Here is a 25,579-nt window from a genome sequence, read left to right as displayed (position 1 = left end):
ACCCCATGGACTGCAGCACGCCAGGCTTTCCTGTCCTTCACTATCTCCTCGACCTCGAGTTTGCTCAAACTCATGTCCATTGAGTCCGTGATGCCATCCGACCATCTCATTCCTCTGCCACCTGCTTCTCCTCTTGCCCTCAATCTTTTCCTGCATCAGGGTCTTTTTCAATGAATTGGCTCTTCACCATCAGATGGCCAAAGTATCAGAGCTTCAGCTTCAGCATCAGTCCTTTCAATGAATATTTAGAGTTTATTCAACACTTAAAAAGTTCAAGGATGCTTCTGCTTTCAATAGGACATGGGCCTGAAGCCCTCCAGCTTTTAGAAACAGACAGAAGACTCCAAAAAAGTTAAAATAAGATTAAGGCAAATGGGGGGTTCACCTGAAAATGTATTATGCATTTGAAAATGACAGGATCAGTAAAACTGATGGCAGTTTAAAGATAAAGTGAAACTACCTGGAACTGGTCTATCAAAGTTTCTAAATGTGGACGAATACAATAAGTTATCGTATTTAAGTATAAAACATTTGGTTAAAACAAGTAGAATGTACAATCTCTGCTTACAGTATAGAATATTCTTTTCAATGTTTACATTCTTTTTGTATAAAAACAAAAAATGTCATTTTGTGTGCAAAGAACCAAATGTGACCACATGCTGAGCCACACACACAAGTATACAAATTTCAGAGAATTTAATCATATGGAGTTAAGTACTCTGGTAATAAAACAGTTGAGCTAGAAAACGATACCCGAAGATAACTACAAAACACCATGCATTTGGAATTAGGAAATTGACTTCTAAATAACTATAGATCAAAAAAGAAGTTATAATGGAAATCAGAAAATAGAAATTAGAATATATTTTGAATTGAACATTGATACAAATATAACATTTCAATAACTTCTGCTCTTATCTTTATAACTTACTTCTAATTTTCTTTAACTTGTTTATTCCTACAGAGATACAGGCTTATTTAGCTCAGGGTTTTCCAGCCTTCTGTTTTAAAAGACAGATTTCTCTTAAAGCACAACTTTACCTGCATCCCACATGGGTTTTATAAGCCTTCTGGAATCTGTGGCTTGATGTGTTTGTCAGGTTTGGAAAACTCTCAGTGATTATCTGTTCAAATACTGCTTCTGGCCAATTTTCTCTCTTTTTGCCTACTGAGACTCCAATTTTAACTATGTTATAACTTCTCGCTGTACCCTGTAGGTCTTAATCTTCTTTTGAATTATCCATCCTTTAATCTCAAAAATTCTGAATACTGTTCCTGTCTTATCTTTTAATTCACCAATTCTCCCTTTTGCTTTGACTAAATCTCTTACAAAACCCACTTAATAAGTTTTAAACACTATTATATTTTTAGTTATAAATGTTCATTTTTAAAGATGCCAGTTCTCTGGACAAAATCCTTAATCTTTTTATTTCTTTGACACAATAAACACTGCTACGTTAAAGTCAAAGTTTGTGCCTAATAATCCCAAACCCTGGAGTTTCTAAGAAGTTGGTTCTATTGTCCATTTTTAATGCAGGCTTTCATTTATCTTGTATTGCTCCTAACTGTGCTTTTAGTTAGTAATTTGCTTGTATGTCAAGCAGAAATAATAAGGTCTGGGAGGGTGTTTTATTCTTTTTATTATTATTCTACAGGTACCCAAAATGACATAATGATCTCAGTTCGTTTCCAAGGCAAACCACTCAATATCACAGTAATCCAAGTCTATGCTCCAATCACTAATGTCGAAGATGAAGTTGAACAATTCTATAAAGACCCACAAGACCTCCTAGAATTAACAACAAACACAACAAAAATGTCCTTTTCTTCATAGGGGACCTCGATACCTGGAGGAACAGGCAAATTTGGCCTTGGAGTACAAAATGAAGCCGAGCAAAACCTAACAGAATTTTGCCGAGAGAACACGCTGGTCATAACAAACACCCTCTTCCAAAACACAAGAGATGACTCTACACATGGACATTACCAGATGGTCAATATAAAAATCAGATTGATTATATTCTTTACAGAAGATGGAGAAGCTCTAGACAGTCAGCAAAAAACAAAACCTGGAGCTGACTCTGGCTCAGATCATCAGCTCCTTATTGGAAAATTCAGGCTCAAGCTGAAGAAAGTAGGAAAAACAACTAGTCCACTCAGGTATGACTTAAATCAAATCGTTATACAGTGGAGGTGATGAACAGATTCAAGGGATTAGATTTGGTACACAGAGTGCCTGAAGAACTATTGACAGAGGTTTGTAACACTGTACAGGAGGTCATGACCAAAACCATCCCCAAGAAAAAGAAATACAAGATGGCAAAGTGGTTGTCTGGGAGCTAAGAAAAGAAGAGAAAGAAAAGAAGAGCAGCAAAAGACAATGGAGAAAGGGAAAGATATACCCAACTGAATGCAGAGTTCCAGAGAATAGCGAGAAGAGATAAGAAAGTCTTCTTAAGTGAACAATGCAAAGAAATAGAGGAAAACAGTAGAATTGTCTAAAAGACTAGATCTCTTTTAAGAAAATCAGAGATACCAAGGAATATTTCATGCAAGATAGGCACAATAAAGGACAAAAACGACAAGGACGTAACAGAAGGGATTAACAAGAGGTAGCAAAAATACACAGAATGATACAAAAAAGCTCTTAATGACTAAGGTAACCACAATGACATGATCACTCACCTAGAGCCGGATATCCTGGAGTGTGAAGTCAAGTGGGCCTTAAGAAGGATAACTACAAACAAAGCTGGTGGAGGTGATGGAATTCCAGCTGAGTTATTTCAAATCCTAAAAGATGATGCTGTTAAAGTGCTGCACTCAGTATGCCAGCAAATGTGGAAAACTCAGCAGTTCCACAGGACTGGAAAACGTCAGCTTTCATTCCAATCCCAAAGAAAGGCAAAGAATGCTCAAATTACCGTATAATTGCACTCATTTCAAATGCCAGCGAGATTATGCTCAAAATTCAAGCTAGGCTTCAACAGTACATGAACAGAGAACTTCCAGATGTGTAAGCTGAGTTTAGAAAAGGTAGAGGAACCAGAGATCAAATTGCTAACATCCTCTGGATCATAGGAAAAGCAAGGAAACTCCAAACAAAAAAATCTACTTCTGCTTCATTGACTACACAAAAGACTTTGACTGTGTAGATGACAACAGTGATATTCCTGAAGAGATGGAAATACCAGACCACCTGACCTGCCTCTGGAGGAATCTGTATGCAGGTCAAGAAGCAACAGTTAGAACTGGACATGGAACAACAGACAGGTTCCAAATAGGAAAAGAAGTATGTCAAGGCTGCCTTGGAGAAGGCAATGGCAAGCCACTCCAGTACTCTTGCCTAGAAAATCCCATGGATGGAGGCGCCTAGTATGCTGAAGTCCATGGGGTTGCTACGAGTCAGACACAACTGAGCGACTTCACTTTCACTTTTCACTTTCATGCCTTGGAGAAGGAAATGGCAACCCACTCCAGTGTTCTTGTCTGGAGAATCCCAGGGACAGGGCAGCCTGGTGGGCTGCCATCTATGGAGTCACACAGAGTTGGACATAACCAAGCGACTTAGCAGCAGCAGCAGCAAGGCTGTATACTGGCACCCTGCTTCTTTAACTTATATGCAGAGTACATCATGAGAAATGCTGGGCTGGATGAAGCACAAGTTGGAATCAAGATTGCTGGGAGAAATATCAATAACCTCAGATATGCAGATGACACCACCCTTATGGCAGAAAGTGAAGAACTAAAGAGTCTCTTGATGAAAGTGAAAGAGGAGAGTGAAAAAGTTGGCTTAAAGCTCAACATTCAGAAAACTAAGGTCATGGCATCTGGTCCCATCACTTCATGGCAAATGGATGGGGAAACAGTGGAAACAGTGGCTGACTTTGTTTTGGGGGGCTCCAAAATCACCGCAGATGGTGACTGCAGCCATGAAATTAAAAGACGCTTGCTCCCTGGAAGAAAAGCTATAACCAACCTGCACAGCATATTAAAAACCAGAGATATTACTTTGCCAACAAAGGTCCGTCTAATCAAAGCTACGGTTTTTCCAGGTAGTCATGTATAGAAGTCAGACTTGGATGACAAAGAAAGCTGAACACCGAAGAATTGATGCTTTTGAATTGTGGTGTTGGAGAAGACTCTTGAGAGTCCCCTGGACTGCAAGGAGATCCAGCCAGTCCATCCTAAAGGAAACCAGTCCTGAATATTCATTGCAAGGACTGATGCTGAAGCTAAAACTCAAATACTTTGACCACCTGATTCGAAAAAGTGACTCATAGGAAAAGACCCTGATGCTCGGAAAGATTGAAGGCAGGAGGAGGAGATGACACAGGATGAGACAGTTGGATGGCATCACCGACTGGATGGACATGAGTTTTAGTAGGCTCTGGGAGCTGGTGATGGACAGGGAAGCCTGGCGTGCTGCAGTCCATGGGGTTGCAAAGAGTTGGACACGACTGAGTGACTGAACTGAACTGAATCCTACAAGATGATTTTTCATTAGGAAAAAAAAAGGGGGGAGGGTTCTACTGTAATATCACTTTGAATAACCACAGTTTAAAGTATTAGTAAAAATGCTAAACAGGTTAGCATTGTAAAGGCTCTGAGATGTCCTACAGTAAAGAAACCTGCTTAGTTTTACTTGGTACAAGGTTTGCCACTCATATAGGTAAGTAATTCTTTTCATGTAGTTCCAAGAAACATACTTTGAAAAATGTAGATGAGAAATCATATCCACAATTTTTAATAATTTTCTTAATTTCTCTTGGAATTTAAAATGTTTAATCTTTATATTAAAAAAGATTTCAGGGATAAAATTGAGTTTAAACTACTACTACTACTACTACTAAGTCGCTTCAGTCATGTCTGACTCTGTGCGACCCCATAGACGGCAGCCCACCAGGCTCCCCCGTCCCTGGGATTCTCCAGGCAAGAACACTGGAGTGGGCTGCCATTTCCTTCTCCAATGCATGAAAGTGAAAAGTGAAAGTGAAGTCGCTCAGTCATGTCCGACTCTTCACGACCGCATGGAGTGTAGCCTACCAGGCTCCTCCGTCCATGGGATTTCCCAGGCAAGAGCACTGGAGTGGGTTGCCATTGCCTTCTCTGAGTTTAAACTATTTTTCCAAACTACTAAACGAAAACGGCATCATTGCTGAAATAGGCTAAAATACATTTTCTGACTCTTCTTCACAAAAACTAACAATACTTCTACAATACCTATGAGAGACCATTTATTGGGGTGGGGGGTGATTTACAGCAAGAAATATGTATGCTATAAGTACTGCACAAAAATAATAACTTCCATTTGGTATCTGAATTAAGTGATGCAATGTGTCTACTTAGTTGAATATGAATTCTAAGGTGGTACATATTAAAAAGCAGTTACAACAAAAACATCATTTAGGATATAAAGCAAACAAGTAGAAAAAGTAGAAATACACCTAGCACAGGTAAAATAGGTATATAATGTACGAACCAGCGAGGAATCAAGACATTCAATCTTGATGTGTCATAAGACTGAGGTTATACTGTATTATTGTGTAGTAACAAATGGACTTTCAAGTAACTCACTAAGCAGTTAAAATATCTTAATACTTAAATTTTAAATTAAAAAAAATTCATGTTCACTAATCATGATCATTAACATGATTAATTAACACTATTAGCACTAAACATATTAAAACAGTTGCCTATGACTGGGGACTGGGGGTGGGGGAGGAGAAAGGGAACAGGAGTGGAATAGAAGTATAAAGGGGTAAGTGAATAGCATACTGAGAGATGCTGAGATGCTGGGCCATGATTTGAACAGTGTGACTAATGTGACCCTCCAAACCTGAGGGTCTAGAAACAAGCGGAGGAAGCTTACAAAAGAAACATGAATGTAAAAAAGAAATAAAAGTAACAGGATTAGATAATATGTAAAAGGTCAAATTAAGATGATGGCAAAATCTGAGTCTGAACTCATCAAATGGAACACAGAAAACTGAGCAGCAAAGTCTAGATTTATAGTTGCACGGCAGATAAGAAAGAAAAGAGAAAAAGCTTTAGGGAAGTATGGACAGTACAAAAACCAAAAATAAAGCAAGAAAAGAATTAAAAGACTTGTTTGGTAGGAAGGAGAACAATGTTTATCAAGCCAGAAGGATGAGAGGAAAAAACAAAGGCAAAGGGAAAACACATTAGAAATCTTCAAATAGTTATGAAATAAAAGTAATTTGGGAATTAAAACTGAGAACTAGTCAAAATTAATATTAAACAAAATAGAAATTATTGATTCTAGCCTTAAGCAGGCTGGAAAGTAGAGAGGAGAGAAAGATGCATAGTGTTGGGAGACTAAAAGCATATAGGAAAATGCAACATAAAAAGAGTATGCTGCTGCTAAGTCACTTCAGTCGTGTCAGACTCTGTGCGACCCCACAGATGGCAGCCCACGAGGCTCCCCCGTCCCTGGGATTCTCCAGGCAAGAACACTGGAGTGGGTTGCCATTTCCTTCTCCAATGCAGGAAAAGTGAAAAGTGAAAGTGAAGTCACTCAGTCCTGTCGGACTCTTAGCGACCCCATGGACTGCAGCCTACCAGGCTCCTCCGTCCATGGGATTTGCCAGGCAAGAGTACTGGAGTGGGGTGCCATTGCCTTCTCCAATAAAAAGAGTATATGGGCATATAAGCAACTAAAATAGAGTTGAAAAGAAATAAACTATAAATATTAGGAAATACAGTTACAAGGATAGCAGTCCTAATGTATAATTGGTAAGACCTTTATGAATTTCTCCACATTTAATTATCTGTTAAAAAAGATCATACAACAGGTCCTATCTGAGTCCATTAAAACAGAGATTAATACAGAGGCAGAAACAATTAGGCATTTATTCCTACTTTAGGTCACTATATGTTTTTTAACTCTCATTAAATACTGTTTTTCTTTCTAATCATTTTAAATTAAGTTATTCAATCATCAAAATTTTCTTAAGGCAGATAAGTAGAAGCTGCTCAGTCATGTCCGACTCTTTGCGACCCCATGGACTATACAGTCCATGGAATTCTCCAGGCCAGAATACTGGAGTGGGTAGCCTTTCTGTTCTCTAGGGGATCTTCCCGACCCAGGGATGGAACCTGGGTCTCCCACATTGCAGGCGGATTCTTTACCAGCTGAGTCACAAGGGAAGCAGCTCCTCACATTTTTGGTATAAGTAGGTTGAACATATGTAATAGGGAATTTTTCTATAAGTGATCTGTTTTCAGATGTCTCTTTGATCACGCAATAGCAATCCCACTGCTGGGCATACACACTGAGGAAACCAGAAGGGAAAGAGACACGTGTACCCCAATGTTCATTGCAGCACTACTTATAATAGCCAGGACATGGAAGCAACCTAGATGCCCATCAGCAGATGAATGGATAAGAAAGCTGTGGTACATATACACAATGGAGTATTACTCAGCCATTAAAAAGAATACATTTGAATCAGTTCGAATGAGATGGATGAAACTGGAACCTATTATAGAGTGAAGTAAGCCAGAAAGAAAAACACCAATACAGTATACTAACGCATATATATGGAATTTAGAAAGATGCTAACAATAACCCTGTGTACGAGACAGCAAAAGAGACACTGATGTATAGATCAGTCTTATGGACTCTGTGGGAGAGGGAGAGGGTGGGGAGATTTGGGAGAATGGCATTGAAACATGTATAATATCATGTATGAAACGAGTCGCGAGTCCAGGTTCGATGCACGATACTGGATGCTTGGGGCTGGTGCACTGGGACGACCCAGAGGGAGGGTATGGGGAGGGAGGAGGGAGGAGGGTTCAGGATGGGGAACACAGGTATACCTGTGGTGGATTCATTTCGATATTTGGCAAAACTAATACAATATTGTAAAGTTTAAAAATAAAATAAAAAGTATACATTCATAATACTCTATTATTCTTATAGTCAAAGTAATAGCATATATGGCTGTTAAGAGTAATCAATAAGGTAGTTAAAAAAATAAAATAAAATAAAAACAGAAGGGAATTCCTTCCCTTGCTTTCAGATAAAAATGAAGGTAACTGGGATTATCATACATGAAGAGACCAATACAACTAAATCTGATGGTAACCCAAAATAATACAGTTATTCCTGTGACTCTATGACATATATGCCATGTTTCTGTAATGTTAAGATCATAATCTATCTTTACCAGGATTTCACGGCTGGGCAGACACATTTACGAAATTTTTAAACTGAGAGTAATCTTGGGAGGGGTTCCAAAGCAAAAGAGCCAATCTGGCAGCAACCACGACAAAACGTCAATGCTCCACATGTGACCATCAAAACTGATCCCGTGGAGACAGACCCACTATTAGGGGTCTATCTATTAGGCCCACTATTTCTTCCTATGGCAATCTCTCTGAAAACATTTCATATAATTGTAAAATACAGCAGTCTGCTAACAGTCTGACTTTGGTAGGGACAGATGACACGGAAAGCTTCTCTTTAAGAAATTGTCTTAATGTAAAAATTGTATTAAGGCAATTTAGTCTTTAGAAAAGAACAATGTCTGCTATGAAGGAGGCATTCAATAAATATTTATTGAATGAATAAGTGAATGTAAGGCCAAGGTATGAGGAATAACACAGGGGTATCAAAAACTCTTAGTGAAAGCAGTAACTAAACAAATCATAAAGTGACATGGTCTACTCTAGTCATTTATCCCCATATTTTCCTCTCTACTTGGTAGAAACCCTTGTTTGAGGGACAGTATTCCTTTTCTCTCAGATAAGACAGATGCCAACAAAGTGAGGCAGTAGGAATTCACTCACCCACTGGGCTGCTTCCAGCTCCATTTGGCACTGTGAGGTCTGAAGTGCTCAACATCCCACCTAACAACATTACAGAGAGAGGAGAGAGGGCAAGGAGTGAATGTGAATTGATTCTCCTTATCTGAATGAGAATGAATTGACCAGAGGTAACCCTCACTTCATTCCTAAAAAACATGAAAATAAAAACTAGTCCAGTCTGAACTAGGCATTATGATGTAGTCAAACATATAGGCACTCATCTATCAAGCTCTGGACATGTCTGCCGTCTTGTGACTCAATACCAAATAAGTACATGTTGACAAGAATTAGGGGCAGTGCTAATGGAGTGCCATAAAATCTAGGAATAATGGGACAGGAGATAATTGCATTATACACAGAGATGCAGTAAATGCACCTCAAATTTCTGAGTTAATGAACAAATCAGGCGGAGGGGGATGCAGAGAATGCTCTAATTCTAAGTGACTCTACCTCTCCATTTATTTTTTAACACAACTGGCTCACAATCAATTTTTAATCTTTATGATATCCTAAATAAATTTTCTGCCTGTCTAGGTATAGCATCCCCATGATATGGAAAGCTTATTTTCCAAAATAGGAAGGTTCTCTATTTGTTCCACAATACCTGTACAATGCTAGAGCCACAGACTTTCAAAAAAAAAAACACTTTAAAATGGGGGCAATTATGTAGTAGTGACTCTTGCTCATCAAAGCAAGAACATTATGAGTAGCAGAATAAGAAACTGTTCATATTAGCAATTAATTTTTTCATTCTTTTAGTTAAAGAATCAGAAGAATAAGTATCAGTACATACCTGCACTGCCAGTACTGGGTGGTCTCTGAGGAGCTCCAGGGGATACGTTTCTATGTAATGTGGCTTGAGGTGGAGAGAGCATGCTTGTATCTGCTAATGCTGAGCTGGCTGCCAAAGATGGGGACACAAGTGAACTCCCTGGGTTAGTGTAAGACAAAGCACTGGGGCTGGTCACAGGGACTGTGACAGACATTGAGAAATTCTGAGGTGGCAAACCGGGCTGTAAATAAAGAACAAGGAAGAGAAAACTGTTAGTTTCATTTTCATCTAATTAAATTTAATAACTTATGCACTTTAATTTGGTAAGGTAACACTAGTTACTAAAAGCAGAAGATGGAGGTAAGTTCTTAAAGTTGCAGGTTGAAGTTACTTTCTTTACAATTATATGAGAATATTTACCATGAACATTTTCAATTTCAATTTTTATACAGTAATACATATATGCTAGTATAATATGTACATTATATATTTCAAATATTCATAGAGATGAACATGAAAGGCCAGAACCTGATATTAAAGATGTGCTGTCCAACTTAAAACATTGTAAATACATCACTGTTACCAAGAAAGCATAAATTAGCACTTATATACATGCAAATAAGTTTAGTAACATGACACTTCAGTTGGGAGATTCCAAATATAACAAAAGAGAGAAAGGATGTACACGTATCATAAACTTCATACATCAAATCTGCCCTTGTCTGATTTAATTCACTACACTTCTTAATGGACAAAACTGGAAAAAAAAAAAAAAAAGCCAAATTTTTCTATGTATATAAAACACAATGTAACGAGTGTAATAAAAATGCAAAAAAAAAAACTTAAGCAAAATTAACTACTGACAAGTTATCTTTAAATGTATAAAGATTAAATTACAAAGTTATGTTATTTTATTTCCCTCCAAAATATACCATGGTCCCTTAAAAACACTATTTTCTATTTTCCTCTTTCATTTCCTCCATAGGCCACTTATACTTGTTAACCATGATAAATATAACAATCCTCTTTATAATCTGAGAGAAAATAAAAACTTTCCTCTCCTTACATTTTAAAACAGTGATTTCCCAATTAAGGTAATACTGCTAATTCAAAGTTGAAAGAGTATAAATAATTAAGTACTTTATTCAATAGTTTATTTCAAGGAGAAAATTATAACTCATTAAAAGATATAAAACAACAGATATATGATAAAAATTTTTTAAAGGTAAAGCAATTTTATTTATACAAAGTTTTTGCAGGTTAATGTTATCTGCAAGGTCACCAACATCCATATGAGGTCAAAACGAATTTTGCTTTATTTTTTCTGTTGTTATGTTTATTAAGAAGGGTATTACCACAAAAATATCTCCTTAAATCTGTTGTCCATGGGCTTCTTCTTATAGCATCAGACTATTTTGAAGAAATAATCCATAATACATACATTAGGGCATAGTTTTAAGAGAATTAACTCTGGTAGTGAAATAAATAGCAGTGGCACCAATTTATTCATGAAGACTACAACACATATATAGTGTTAGAAAAATTAGATCAAGAATAATGTCTTAAGCAACTCTTGCCAATGGAGCTTCAGTGAGAACTCTTTGAACTATCAAAAGAGCACTTTTTTAGCATTAGATGTGTGAGCATGGAAAATTTTTTAAGTAACTGTGTTTTGCAACCAGTTTAAGAACACAGTTTCCTTAAGTTAAAATCAAGTCAAGGTGCTCTTCCTTAACACTGACAGGGCAAGAAAAGAATAGGAATTTGGAGGTACTGTCGTCAAGTTGTTTTGGGACACTTACAAAGAGTCAAAAAGTAAGCTACTATTATAGCAACTATATAAAATAATTAAAAATAATTTTGAAGCACCAAATTATATAATAAAATCTAGCCATATTTTATAGTCTCAAAATCTAAAGTCTATGTAATATTTTAAAAGTCATGAGAGGGAGAGGGAAGTCTCAAATGCATCCTTATATTTAAAATCATGGGAATTTAAAGCTGGAAGGGACCTTAAAAAATTATGTGAGCCAATTCATTCACTTTACAGATGAGGAAATTGGAATCTAGGATGTTTAGATGCCCTATTCAAAAGTAAGGAGATAGTAGTAGAGCCCAGATTAGGATGTTTTCTCTTGACTTCTACATTTAAGACACTGAAGATGTACTACTGTTAAGATTTCTGCAATTTTATCTTGAGGTTCTATAAATTCAAAACAAATTAATACCTCCCCCCTCCCTCCTTCTACTTACTGCTGTCATCACCCACTGTGAAACAAACAACAAGAGGTGTGGTCAGTCTCTTCATGCACAAGATAAAAGCACAAACCATACTTTAGTACTCACTGCGATTTTATGATTCCGCATCATATTATCAAATTCCTCATTAATTTTTTTATATTTTTCTTCTGTATGTGGAGTTAGCACATAGGAAGTATCAGGGTCTGGGCTGTCGCACCCTCTGTGTTCCTTCTTGTTCAGAGCCTAAATAATGAAGTTAACAAAAAGGATCAACAAATAAAAAGTAGAGGTAAAGTAAAAGTACTTACAGGGCCTCGTTTGAAAATAAAATCACTATCTTCATTTAGTTTGCTGAATCTGTCCTCCGAGAGTGGACTGTGCTCAAAGTAATCGTCAGCATCAGGACTCTCACAACCATTAAGGCCTTTTTTTCTTAAAGTCTGAAATACAATTGGAAAATTCACACACAAATGATACTAACTTGCCATGAGTCTTTTTTGTAAAAATTAAGTAAGAGAGCACAGACTGAATGAACTGAGTAATACAAGAGCCACTGAAATGGTTTTAAATGATCACAAGTGTACTGTAATTCTTCAAATAAGGTAATCCTTATACATAAGCAAAATTATGTTCCCATTGTACATTAAGAGAAAAGGAGTATTTCCATATTTGGATTCTTCCTTTCCAAACTTCCTAAAGAATATGAAATTACTCACTGCTCTGATAGTTACAATCTAAATCTGATTACAGCCTGATCAACTTGTCTAACAGGATCAACGAGTATGAGATCCCAAAATATATCAAGATGATACTTTGAGAAGTTATTGCAGCATTTTTATGAAATGAACATTTCAGCAACTTCATCTACTGACATTCCTTTTTGCCTGAGAGTTTATCCCTTTCACCAGAAATAATACGCACGCTATCCCAGTAATTTCATCCCTAATTTGTTCTTAAATGCTATAATTTTCCTGCCAATGCAGGAGATGTAAGAGATGTGGGTTTGATCCCTGGGTTAGGAAGACTCCCCTGGATGAGGAAATAGCAACACACTCCAGTATTCTCAGGGCTTCCCTTATAGCTCCGTTGGTAAAGAATCTGCCTGCAATGCGGGAGACCTGGATTCGCTCCCTGGGTTGGGAAGATCCCCTGGAGAAGGGAAAGGCTACCCACTTCAGTACTCTGGCCTGGAGAATTCCATGGACTATACAGTCCATGGGGTCGCAGAGTCAAAGAGGACTGAGCGACTTCACTTTCAAGTATTCTTCCCTGGAGGATCCATGGACAGAGGAACCTGGAGTTCTAGAGTCCATGTGGTCACAAAGAGTTGGACACAACTGAAGCAACTTAGCATGCACGCACACGGATTTTCCTACGTAATTCTCAAGTATAAAAACTCAAATACTTATTTATGTATGATAGCAATGACTCTTTCCTACATAGAATGTACATATTACTGACTTCACAAATCTTTAAATTTTGTGATTAAAAACTAATTCAGCAAGATTTTTCCCACCCTCTGCCAGCTGTTTCTATAGAGCTCCTTCATGGATTAATTTAATCCACTGAATTGACTTTCTGGAGAATTTTCTTGAATGTCCTGGACGATACTGATTATTTTTCTGTTTTCTTACTTTAGGATAAAAATAAAGTTGTTTTTTTTTTTCATATTGCATTTTTCTAATTAAAATCACCACAAAATGACTTGTTTAGTTAAAAGAGTAGGGCTTAATATTCTATACAGTATTACTTCCAGAATGTTTAAATTAAAAAAAAAAAAAAAATCCTCATGGGTCTTATTATAGAGTAGAATTTTTTTTAAAGTAGATTTTTAAGCTCAACAACTTGGATAGCTTTTAGATTTGCTGATTTTCAAGCCAACCATAGAGAAATTTTCAGATGTTAAAATTTTCCAAGTAGGCATACCAACTTAGCCTAAGAAATGTTTGAACAATAGACTAACACTAGATGAATGCATTTGTACTGCAAATGATTATGTTAACTTAAGGTATATTTTAAATTAATTCATAATAATGGATCTTGGTATCCTTTCAAATATGATTTATAATAACTATGAATACTATTTTAATTCTTCTTTTCTTGAAAGTAGTAAAATATAAACACACAATACATTAAGATATGAGAATTTTTAAAAAATTTATCTGGTCTATTTTAAAATTTCACTTTATTCAATTTGATGCTTACAGAATTAGAAGTAATCATTGGGACATCTATGTTAGCTGCTCAAATTTCTTGGCATGCACTGGGAATCCCGCCCATGCCTCAAACTTCTACCACAACACATCACTAAATATGAGCAGACAGCATCAGTTCAGTTCAGTCACTCAGTCGTGTCCGACTCTTTGCGACCCCATGAATTGCAGCACACCAGGCCTCCCTGTCCATCACCAACTCCTGGAGTTCACTCAGACTCACGTCCATCGAGTCAGTGATGCCATCCAGCCATCTCATCCTCTGTCGTCCCCTTCTCCTCCTGCCCCCAATCCTTCCCAGCATCAGACTCTTTTCCAATGAGTCAACTCTCTGCATGAGGTGGCCAAAGGACTGGAGTTTCAGCTTTAGCATCAGTCCTTCCAATGAACACCCAGGACTGATCTCCTTTAGAATGGACTGGTTGGATCTCCTTGCAGTCCAAGGGACTCTCAAGAGTTTTCTCCAACACCACAGTTCAAAAGCATCAATTCTTTGGTGCTCAGCTTTCTTCACAGTCCAACTATCACGTCCATACATGACCACTGGAAAAACCATAGCCTTGACTAGAAGGACCTTTGTTAGCAAAGTAATGTCTCTGCTTTTGAATATGCTATCTAGGTTGGAAATAGCTATCTAGGTTGGAATGCTATCTAGGTTGGAAACACATACTCCTTCCTTCCAAGGAGTATGTGTCTTTTAATTTCATGGCTGCAATCACCATCTGCAGTGATTTTGGAGCCCCAAAAAATAAAGTCTGACACTGTTCCTACTGTTTCCCCATCTATGTGCCATGAAGTGATGGGACCAGATGCCATGACCTTCGTTTTCTGAATGTTGAGCTTTAAGCCAACTTTTTCACTCTCCTCTTTCACTTTCATCAAGAGGCTTTCTACTTCCTCTTCACTTTCTGCCATAAGGGTGGTGTCATCTGCATATCTGAGGTTATTGATATTTCTCCTGGCAATCTTGATTCCAGCTTGTGCTTCTTCCAGCCCAGTGTTTCTCATGATGTACTCTGCATAGAAGTTAAAGAAGCAGGGTGACAATATACAGCCTTGACGTATTCCTTTTCCTATTTGGAACCACTCTGTTGTTCCATGTCCAGTTCTGTTGCTTCCTGACCTGCATACAGGTTTCTCAAAAGGCAGGTCAGGTGGTCTGGTATTCCCATCTCTTTCAGAACTTTCCACAGTTTATTGTGATCCACACAGTCAAAGGCTTTGGCATAGTCAATGAAGCAGAAATAGATGTTTTTCTGGAACTCTCTTGCTTTTTCTATGATCCAGCGGATGTTGGCAATTTGGTCTCTGGTTCCTCTGCCTTTTCTAAAACCAGCTTTGTACATCAGGAAGTTCACGGTTCACGTATTGCTGAAGCCTGGCTTGGAGAATTTTGAGCATTGCTTTACTAGAGTGTGAGGCAGCATACACCACACCTATTTCTCCAAAATTGGCCTCAAGGCTCTAAGTAATATATGTGGGTCTAAGTAATCATTGAACTTTTATGTATACTTGGTCATAAAAAGTCCTATTGTTTATAACTAAAAGGTGAAGATAAATTCTGCCCCATTCATGGTAGCAAGTTCTGCCTGCCAAAGCTCCGCAACTTGCTATCAGCAATGAAGATGTTAACACTCAGAATACTGGAACACAATCAACTCTTATAACCAACACAGCTATAGAAACAGAACAAATACAGTAGATGCCTATATACAGATTTTATCACAAAGTTGATTTATTCTACCCTGAAATCTCCAGATATTTTCCCCGCATATTCCTATACCTTAAGGCTAGGTAATTCAGAGTCTTGCTCTTCTACTAACAACAATCACCCGAGTGTGTCTCTCTGAACATTTTCAAATTACAGAAGAAAAAGAATATGGTCTTTGTTTAATAATCACACACTTTTATCCTAGAAGAATAGGGTTAACCCTACTTGTACTAATGAGGAAGAAAAGCGTTCTGGTATCTCCAGTTCTGCAAGCCTTCACTTTAGATGGGGTTCCTGTCATGGTGAGAGAATTCAAGAGGTTGTATCAGCTCTACAGATAAGCTCATGTACCTCTGCTGGATATCCAACTTAGGTTTTATCACTAGAACATGAAGAGTTGTTTTGAGGATCCAACTACCATAAAAAGACTTTTTCTGTCTTCTTTATCAATACCCCATAGCATAATATTAAGAGTTTCTCCTGTGTCACTGGTACTAACAAGTGGAATGCTGGTATCTATTAACAAGGCCAGGCGAGGCATCTAAGAAACAGGCTAGCTTCAGCTTTCTTAAATGCTGCAAGCCAGCCGCAATAAAAACACTTGGAAAACACAACTTGAAAGGTCACCATTAAGGGGTCAGTCTGCTTTTAAGTGTGAACATTCAAGAATATTAGCACTGTGTACTCTCTATAGTTATTACTGATGATAATAATGTTCCACATTCTTAAGTAAGCAAGATTTTAAAGTGTTTTATTCTTGTACATGTGATGGACATTTTTTGAGGCCATTATGGCAAAACTTAAGGGGAAGACTCTATTGTGCCAGAATAATTTGATATTTCAGGGGCATACATCACTTAACTTAATGTATCCTATTTGCTTTTCTTAAATGACTGTATTCTGAAATATAGATTATGAATTGCTAAAGGGATCAATGGGTGATGAAAAATTAAATTATTAATCAATTTAAGCTGTCTTGATACAATCTGTTCTGTGTCTTTATATCAGTGTTCCAAATATATCTAAAGGGTCTAACTAGAAACATTATTTACATGAAATTGTAAAATTAGTGTACCTACAAATTTTATCAGTCCATTTCTACAGAAGACATTTTATTTTTGGAGTGTCAGTTAAACACCTTTACAAAAACAAACTTTCTACTTGTCACAACAAAGTTAAATTCTATTATGATTTTAATAGCTTTTCTTTTTGTGATGTTGGGGAATTTTACGTAGATTTAAAATAATACCCTTAGATAACATTTACCTTCAATACTCGTTACATAAAGACAGATTGTAAAAATTTCTTAAATGGATGAAAAATAACTGCTAAGTGTCCTTAATTTAAAGCAATGCATTCATTAGGACACATCTTTCCAGGTTATCTGATTCACTGTGGTTTGTGCCGGTCTTCAAGCTCTTTTACAACTCTGCAGAAACAAGTTTATTTGTAGAAAGCTGAGACTAATACAAATAATTACTGTTTATAGACATACAAATAGATTCTGTCTGCAGGAGGTCTCAACTGATCTCTTTTCTCACTGAAGAAGAGGTCAGTTTTGCATCTATGAAGAAAATTCATTTTGCCTTCTTGATGAGTTAGAGTGTTATTCACTCAGTCACATTCAACTCTGCGACCCCATGGACTCTGGTGGAGGAGCCCGCCAGACTCCTCTCTCCCCTGGCATTCTCCAGGCAAGAATACTGGAGTGGGTAGCCATTCCCTTCTCCAGGGATCTTTCCAGCCCAGAGACTGAATCTGGGTCCCCTGCATTGCAGGCAGATTCTTCACTGTCTGAACCACCTGAAAAGCTTCTAGATGGGCTTATGCACTTGTCTTTGGCTTTACCTTTAACCAGTTGCAACATTTTTTGTGCTCCCTCAGAAATCAGTAAGTTAAACTCTTGACATGTTCATTATATAGCTGAGAGTCATGATTTTACCTTTTGCTGGAGAAAAAAAAAAAAAACCTGTTTAACAGTTTTAAGAGTGAAATCACCCTTGACTCATGATTCACAGCAGATCCAAATGCAGGGGAAAGAGTCTGTTCTTTTTAGAACTTAGTACTGGACTGAGTATTGATTTTTAAAAGAAAAAACAATGTGCTGTTAAAATTCTTGAAACTATTTGATTATCTAATTAATGACCTGTATTAATTATGGTATCAACAACTAAGATAATTATGATCAGAGAAGGATTATCAGATTTCAGTTATCTTATTCAAGAAATTAAGAATAATCCTTAATTTTTGTGACAATTCATAAATGAAATTATTATTCATACAACAGTATTAAGAGCATAATCATCTAAAAGATAATTATGCAAACCACAGACTCTCTCGAAACAGGGTTCCTTCTCCATCTGAAGCTTACGAGGGCCAAAGTAAAATTCAAGCTATTGGGGAAAGAGTAGGTAGTGTTTTGCCTATAAGCATTTCCAGGGAGAAGGAATCCCTATAATATATCTAAACTTTCCACACAGGATATATGCCCAAATTAAACTTACAAGTAAGAGGATGTTTTCTTCTCAGTTTTGGTATTAATTAAATCAGTTTTGTTGAAATGAAGAGTAACTTGAAGCTCACTTTATAGTTGGGTGAGAGTAATGATTTTGTACCTTCTTCCAAATCTATTCTGAAACTTTGAAGAACTATACACCCAAGTGGCGAATGCACATTTTCATTTGGATATTTGGCTAATATCACTATTTCAATTTAATCAAGATGGAATTTATTACCTTTTATCAAGTATCAATACATCTCCTCTTTGGACTTAGCTATTTCTAGTCAACACAGCAAGCAATCTTGCTGTTCACTTTGCTCTCTCCCCACATTAACGTGGAATTCCAAATTTTGTAGATACATTATTCCATTTCTACTGCCACCATACTCATGCAGGCCTGTGCTGCTTTATACCTGGCCTCTTATTATACCTCGCTTTACTTCTCTTCCTTCTCATTTGTCCCATAAATTGTTACAGACTCAGTTCTCTTCCATATCACTTTGTCTGTCACCCTTGTTTTAAACATTTGATGGCTCTCGGTGATCTAAAAGCAGTACTCTCTCAACTTTTTAGATTATCCCACCCCACCTGTAAACATATTTCATGCACAGTCCCCAATATATGCATACATTGAAAAAATTATAAGCATGAATGACTGTCAATCTTCTAAAATAGTAACAAACATATCTTGGGATAAAATATAATTTCTATTATTTTCTCCCTGAACCCCAGTAGTTTTATACATCTTACATCCCTCCTGAAATAACAAATGTGGAGTACAAAATCAAAATTCCTTATCCTAACTGCGAGTTACCTAAAAGCCTTTTTTTCCTTTCCCATTTTTATGCTCCCTGAAACTTCTGACCCAGCCAGAGTAGTCAAAATTATTGTCCTCCTTACAGTCATAAAAATCCCTCACTGATGTCACCCCACTTGCTTGAAACCCTATCTTCTCTCTTATCTGTATGACTATCTTATAAGCTCACTGTGGCCTAGTTTAAACTGCATTTTTCCATGAGACCTTCTTTCCCCACTGCTTCATATACTGAAATTGTAAGAGCACTTACTCTTTAGAGCATTCATGTAACATATGCAACATTGTATTTACTTATCTTCTGCATATTTTCTGTATTCTTCAACTAATGTATGAACTTTCAAAGACTGAAGTCTAGACTGCTTTACATTTTCAGAGTCTAGACAAACAAGGTGTCACACACACATGAAATATGTGTTTATTAATACCTGCACAATAAAAAAAACTACATAGCAAAGAAGAGACCAGGATGATGTGATGTTACTTCAGATGTTTTCTAAAACATAAAGTTATGAATTTGCTATATTTTAGCAATAATATAAGGCAATTCACAGACATTAATTTGTACTAGGTTGATCCACAGAAATTATTGACAGCTGACTGCATTTGAATCACAAAAATACAATTTTATAACTATAATTTCATATGCAAGTTCAACTAATAACAATCTAGACTCTGAAAGCTTCTGGGATACTCTCCAGTGGGCTTTTGGAAAGGAAAGATTAGAACTGGTAGTGCAAGAAGACCTCTCATTTTAAGTGTACATTTAGCTATAATCAACTAACAGCCAAAAGTTCTTATTTTGGATCTATGTTGAATAAAGAACACTGAAGAATAAACCAAGAGGTCTAAAAAGCAAAAGTCATACTTTTCTTAAATAAGAGAAACTCCATGTCATCTATAGAGGATCAACCCTGTTAAAAAAATTATGTTAGCACTGAGACAAAGGTCCATAGTTCACTAAATCTTTTATACTACTGAGAAAGCATCAGCAAGACAGTATCATAACTTAAGTTTCTTTAAAATTTGGGAATTATGTTCTGGTTACAAAAATGGCTAATTGTGTAAGAACCTAGAACATCAATTAGTTTCACATGAAGACCATCAGTTGTGCCTTCAGGAGAGTCTTTTTGCACACTAGCCATGGTGGCAGAGATGAGGGACTATGGAAACTTTGAGACAGAGTTCCTCTTCAGGCCTTAAAGAAGCCAGGTATTCCTTTCAGACTTGGGTGCCATCTGCCTATATTTTTCCAATAAATTCTTCTTTAGTTAGAGTCACTTCAAATGAATTCCTATTCTTTATAATCAAAGAACCTTGATGAAAAAACCTGTCACAATTCTTTGAGTCATTAGTTAATAGTCTCCTTACCTAAGTCATCTAAGTCTCCTAAGCAAGTCTGGCTAATGCCTCCACAACTGAGACCAAAAAGATCCCAAGCTTGGAAAAACTTACTCAAATAATGGTATATATACCAACAAAGATCTTTAAAGTCACATGTTCTATTGTTCTACTTATAAAGTATTCACAACCTTGATCTTTCAAGTTCAAAGAAACACTTTTAGAATTCTGGGTATATAAAACACTGGCTGGCTGGCCCTGAACATTTGCTTGTCACTTTCTGGTTTACATTACTAAATCTGTTGGTGAAACTGAAGACAGCAAGAATAAGGGAAGAATAAAAAGGAGACAGAAACCAGGAAAAAGAAACCCAAGGAGGCAAGAACAATGCTGTTTTAGACTTTTTTCTGGATATCTCAGGTTTTTTTTTTTTTAAAACAGAAACATATTTCAAAAAGAATTATAAATTAGGCAGAGGCAGCTAACTTTAAATAGATTTCCTTTTGCTTATATTTTTTCATCAGCAAAAAATAACATTTAAACTTTCAGATATAATAAAAATAACATTTATTCTCCATGGAAATCATATACACGATGCAGATATATATAAAATATATATGCCTTAATACATATATACACACTGTAACCTTTGGTGTTTGTTCACAGAATGAAGAAATCTAGGACTCAGGATATTGTTCATTGTAAATATACTTAAATAAACATTTGAATCATGTGGAGTCTGAAACAAAAACTGATAAAAATCCCAGAGGACTGGTATTTTCTGGAATTTTTAGATGATAATGAATTTTGGATTCAGGAGTCTGTACTGCCTGTTTAACAGAGCCCTTGTCAGATAAGACTGTATTTTTAACTACCGTCAACCAAGAATTAAAAATATTCTTTGACACACTCAATTTCATAATGATAACTGTCAAATTCCATTCCAAAGTAGTAATAATCATAGCACCTAGAAGTGAAACTAGGGAATTAAAAGTACTCAAAAGGTATATACACAGAGTTTTAAAATGTACGATGAGCTCATCAATTATACCAATCCACAATATTATCACCCACCTTAAATCACATTTCAGTGAAACAACTAAGCAACTCCATAAACACTGGCTGAAGGGATAATTTGTCACCTCTAGCATAAAGAATATATGAGTGCTTAAAATTATGGAATGATGTCTTAAATCCCAAGGACCTTAAACTAGATTTTAGAACTGTTTTTAAATGTGAAAAGTTCTCCTTTTTTCCATTTTTAATAATTGTTTCCAATTCTGAAAGATACTTATTCTTCCTAGACACTTTGAAAACAAAAACGTTTTTTAAAAACTGGACATAATACATAAAAGGGCTTCCATCGTAGCTCAGTCGGTAAAAGAATCTGCCTACAGTGCAGGAGACCTGGGTTTGATTCCTGGGTCAGAAGATCCCCTGCAGAAGGGAATGGCAACCCACTCCAGTATTCTTGCCTGGAGAATCCCATGGACAGAAGAGGCTGGCAGGCTATAGAACATGGAATCACCAAGAGTTGGACACGACTTAGTGAATAAACCACTACCAATAGAAGGTGCATCAAAATTTATATAAAATTCAACAATTAAAAGTGAACAACAGTAATTCTAATCAGGTCAAAAAATACACTAGAACCAGAACCGTGTGTATCTCCTTCAATCACATAACCCTCCCCTCTCTCCTCCATAGTAATACCATCCTAAGTCTGTGGTGTCAACTTCCTGTACTTTTATCTTCCTGTACTTTTACTTCAACCTATTAGCTATTATGAAAATGGAGCTATACACATTTTTGAAGACATAGTTTACTGTTTATCTGCACACACTTCTCCAGGGTATATTCTTAAGAGCAGAATTGTTAATTCATAAAATGATATCGTCACACTAGATAATGCTGAACAATTTTTTAAAGTAGTTGTATCAACGTATTCTACCTGCAATGAAGATTTAACTTGCTTTCCCTTCATTACCAAGAAAATGAAACACATTTCAAAATAACTGGCCATTTGCATTTTCTCTTTTGTGAGGTGCCAAGTGTTCCAGGACTTTGCCAATTTTCTATTGAGTTGTCTTTTTCTTATCGCTTTACAGTCATTCTTTTACTTGTAATCAACGTAAGTTCTTTGTCACTTTTATGTACTGTTGAAAAAAAATCCTTTCCTATTCTGTGACATGTTTAACACTTGCCTCTGGATGAAAACAGGTTCTTAATAAAATCAAATTTATTCATTTTTCCTTTACAATTATCCTTTATGGTAGTAATGTTTATGTCTTGTACAAGAATTCCTTCCCTACCTAAAAATCATGAAGATATTCTCCTACATTATATCCCAGAAGTGTTACAATTTTGCCTTTCACATTTAGGTTGATAATATTTCAGGATATCAATTTTGTATAAGATACAAGGTAGGTTCAATCTCACAGTTCCCCCGTATATATGTATCCAATTATCCCAGCATCACTGCTTAAAGAGTTGGTTCTTTCCCCCTTTGACGTGCAATACCACATTATGTGCATGGTTCTTTTTTTGAGCTATTACTTCACTCATATATTTAGTATTTGTCCCAATGCCACATTACTATAGCTATAACATTAGTCTCAATATATTGTAATACAAAGCTTCTCATCTTGCTATTCTTCAGAGTATCTTCTTATCCCCTTGAATTTCCCTATATATTAAGGATCAGTTTTTGAATTCTTGAAAAAATTAATTCCTTGGGATCTTGACTGGCATTTCCTTGACTCTATATGGATTATTTATGTAGCATGGACATATTAAAACTTTCAGTCTATAATAATAGGATACTCTGCTAAGTCAACCCTGATTCCTGGGATAAATCCAACTTATAATGTGTGAATTAGAACACAGCCTAAATCCCCAATTTAATCCTACTTCCCCATTCAAACCAAGTGGAATAGCATCATATAAATCTCAACATAGCTAAAAATCTATCATAATTAAGAGATGAGGTAACAGTCTATTTCTATAAACTTTTATCTGTTTCCAGCTTATCATTCTTACAATTATTTGACCACTTAGACTTTTAAATACCTTTAACAGCTGTCCAATGACCACAGGACAAATGTCAAATGTCACAGCCTGGAATACAAGACATTCCATCAACTATACCCAATTTGTTTTCCAATCTGTTTTTCCTTTTTTACTCCTCTACACAAACTCTCTATTCAACAGAAATTCTGTGTATGATGTGAAACAGATATTGATTTTTTTCTATGTGCATACCCCAAATCATTCAGTAGCTAATATATCCAAGAAATGCTAGTTATAATACTAATTATATCTGAATTGTTATTAAGAAAAATATCAAATGATAGTATTTGAGAATTGTAATAACACATCTCACAAAACAGCTAAATATCTACCTAAACTCTTAACTTTCTACTGTCCTGTGGAACGTAACTGGTAGGTTTCACTCTTCAAAGTAACAGAGCAATTTTTAAAAACTTAATGAGCTATACAAATGTGGAAAACAGCAATAACAATATTCTAATTACTTAATACTATGAGGTAATTCTGTATGAACACTGGTGGCATAAAGAAGCAAGCAAAAATTTTAAATTCCTATACAAATACTAGTTGATATTTCCAAGTTTTGTTCGTAGAACATAAATATTTTTGAAGTTAAGACAGATTCTAGAAATAAGTCAAGTCCAGAAATTGCCACAAAATAACTAACCAGTTATATGCAAAGAAAATTTGTACAGAAGCAAAATCTTTCAGAAAAAGATTCTCTGTTAAAGTATGAGGTAAATTCCAATATGAATAATCAAGCATTCATACATTCAAGAAGACTCAAGCATATAGCTTATTTACCAAAATTATTCACTAACATTTTCAAAACAGTATTAAAAGTTTACTTTCTGGTACTTTAGTGCTAATGAACTAAAATAAGAACTACTAGAAATATTATTTGAATAAATAAATATAATCACATACCAGTGTGCTAGAACAGCTTTAGGATACATAAGGATTAAAGCATACATTAAAGGTATGAATCAATCCCTCAAACAAAAACCTAGATAATTATAATGTATGTGCATACTATCATTCAAAACTGTTTATATAAGCAGTTTACACTACCACTGGAATTGTTTATAGGTACAACACTGATTGCACAATTGTAAATTAAAAAGTACAGTTATGACTATCTATTCCAAGAAAATATCTCGCTTTCTTCAGACTCTATAGATTCCAAAACTGAGTTCCTCTCAGGACTGAGCTACAAAAATAACTTCAAAATATTAGGTTGGTGCAAATGTAATTGTGGTTTGAAGTGTGAATTTCAAATCATTATAACTAGCCTCAAATACACCTTTATTAATCAAAATAGGTACCATTATAATCAACACATTTTTGCCAATGAGAAGTAAGTTTGCTTATTCCTGTAACATAAAAATCTGTGCTTTGGGATTCAAGGAACTCTTGGAAAGCAACTTCTGCCTCCTGCTGGTTGTGGAAGTGTTTTCCCTACAAAAAGTTGTTGAGATGCTTGAAGAAGTGGTAGTCAGTTGGCAAGAAGTCAGGTGAATATGGTGGATGAGGTAAAACTTCATAGTCCTATTCATTCAACTTCTGAAGTGTTGGTTGTGCGATGTGTGACGAGCGCTGTTGAGGAGAATTGGGCCCATTCTGTTAACCAATGCCAGCTGCAGGTGTTGCAGTTTTCTATGGATCCCGCTGATTTGCTGAGCATACTTCTCAGATGTAATGGGTTTGCTGGGATTCAGAAAGGTGTAGTGGATCAGATGCACGCAGACCACCAAATAGTGACCATGACCTTTTCTGGTGCAACTTTGGCTTTGGGAAGTGTTCTGGAGCTTCTTCTCAGTCCAACCACTGAACTAGTCATCACTGGTTGTCATATAAAATACACTTTCCATCGCACCTCACAGTCCAATTGAGAAATGGTTCACTGTTGTTGCACAGAATAAGATGACATTTCAAAACGACCATTTTTTAAATTTTCAGTCAGCTCATGAGGTACCCACTTATTGAGCTTTTTCGCCTTTCCAATTTGTTTCAAATGCCAAACGACAGTAAAATGGTCGACAGTGAGTTCTTAGGTAACTTCTCCTATGATCATCTCAAGTGGTCATTGGCAACTTTCAATGGCTGGCCA

The 25,579-nt window shown here is 36.2% G+C and overlaps 1 protein-coding gene across 25 annotated transcripts in view; it reads right to left on the bottom strand.

Annotated features, from left to right (window-relative positions):
- MEF2A (myocyte enhancer factor 2A) overlaps window positions 1-25,579 on the bottom strand; it is a 180,742-nt gene that overhangs the window by 34,758 nt on the left and 120,405 nt on the right. For 12 of the 25 annotated variants that reach the window (XM_086364858.1, XM_086364842.1, XM_086364849.1 and 9 more), the window contains 3 exons: window positions 12,151-12,282; window positions 9,623-9,842; window positions 8,812-8,871 (listed from right to left, as the gene is read on the bottom strand). In XM_086364858.1, coding sequence (XP_086220984.1) covers window positions 8,812-8,871; window positions 9,623-9,842; window positions 12,151-12,282 — 412 coding nt within the window. Of the gene's footprint in view, window positions 1-8,811; window positions 8,872-9,622; window positions 9,843-11,947; window positions 12,283-25,579 lie in introns of all 25 variants that reach the window. The other 13 variants (XM_086364838.1, XM_086364853.1, XM_086364836.1 and 10 more) reach the window with 3 other exon arrangements.

Source organism: Bos grunniens, chromosome 21, assembly GCF_055505025.1.
Source record: "Bos grunniens cultivar Pamir isolate PY7600 chromosome 21, Bosgru_T2T1.0, whole genome shotgun sequence".
Classification (NCBI taxonomy): domain Eukaryota; kingdom Metazoa; phylum Chordata; class Mammalia; order Artiodactyla; family Bovidae; genus Bos; species Bos grunniens.
Note: the sequence above shows the minus strand (reverse complement) of the source record. Positions and strands in the feature narration are given on the sequence as shown.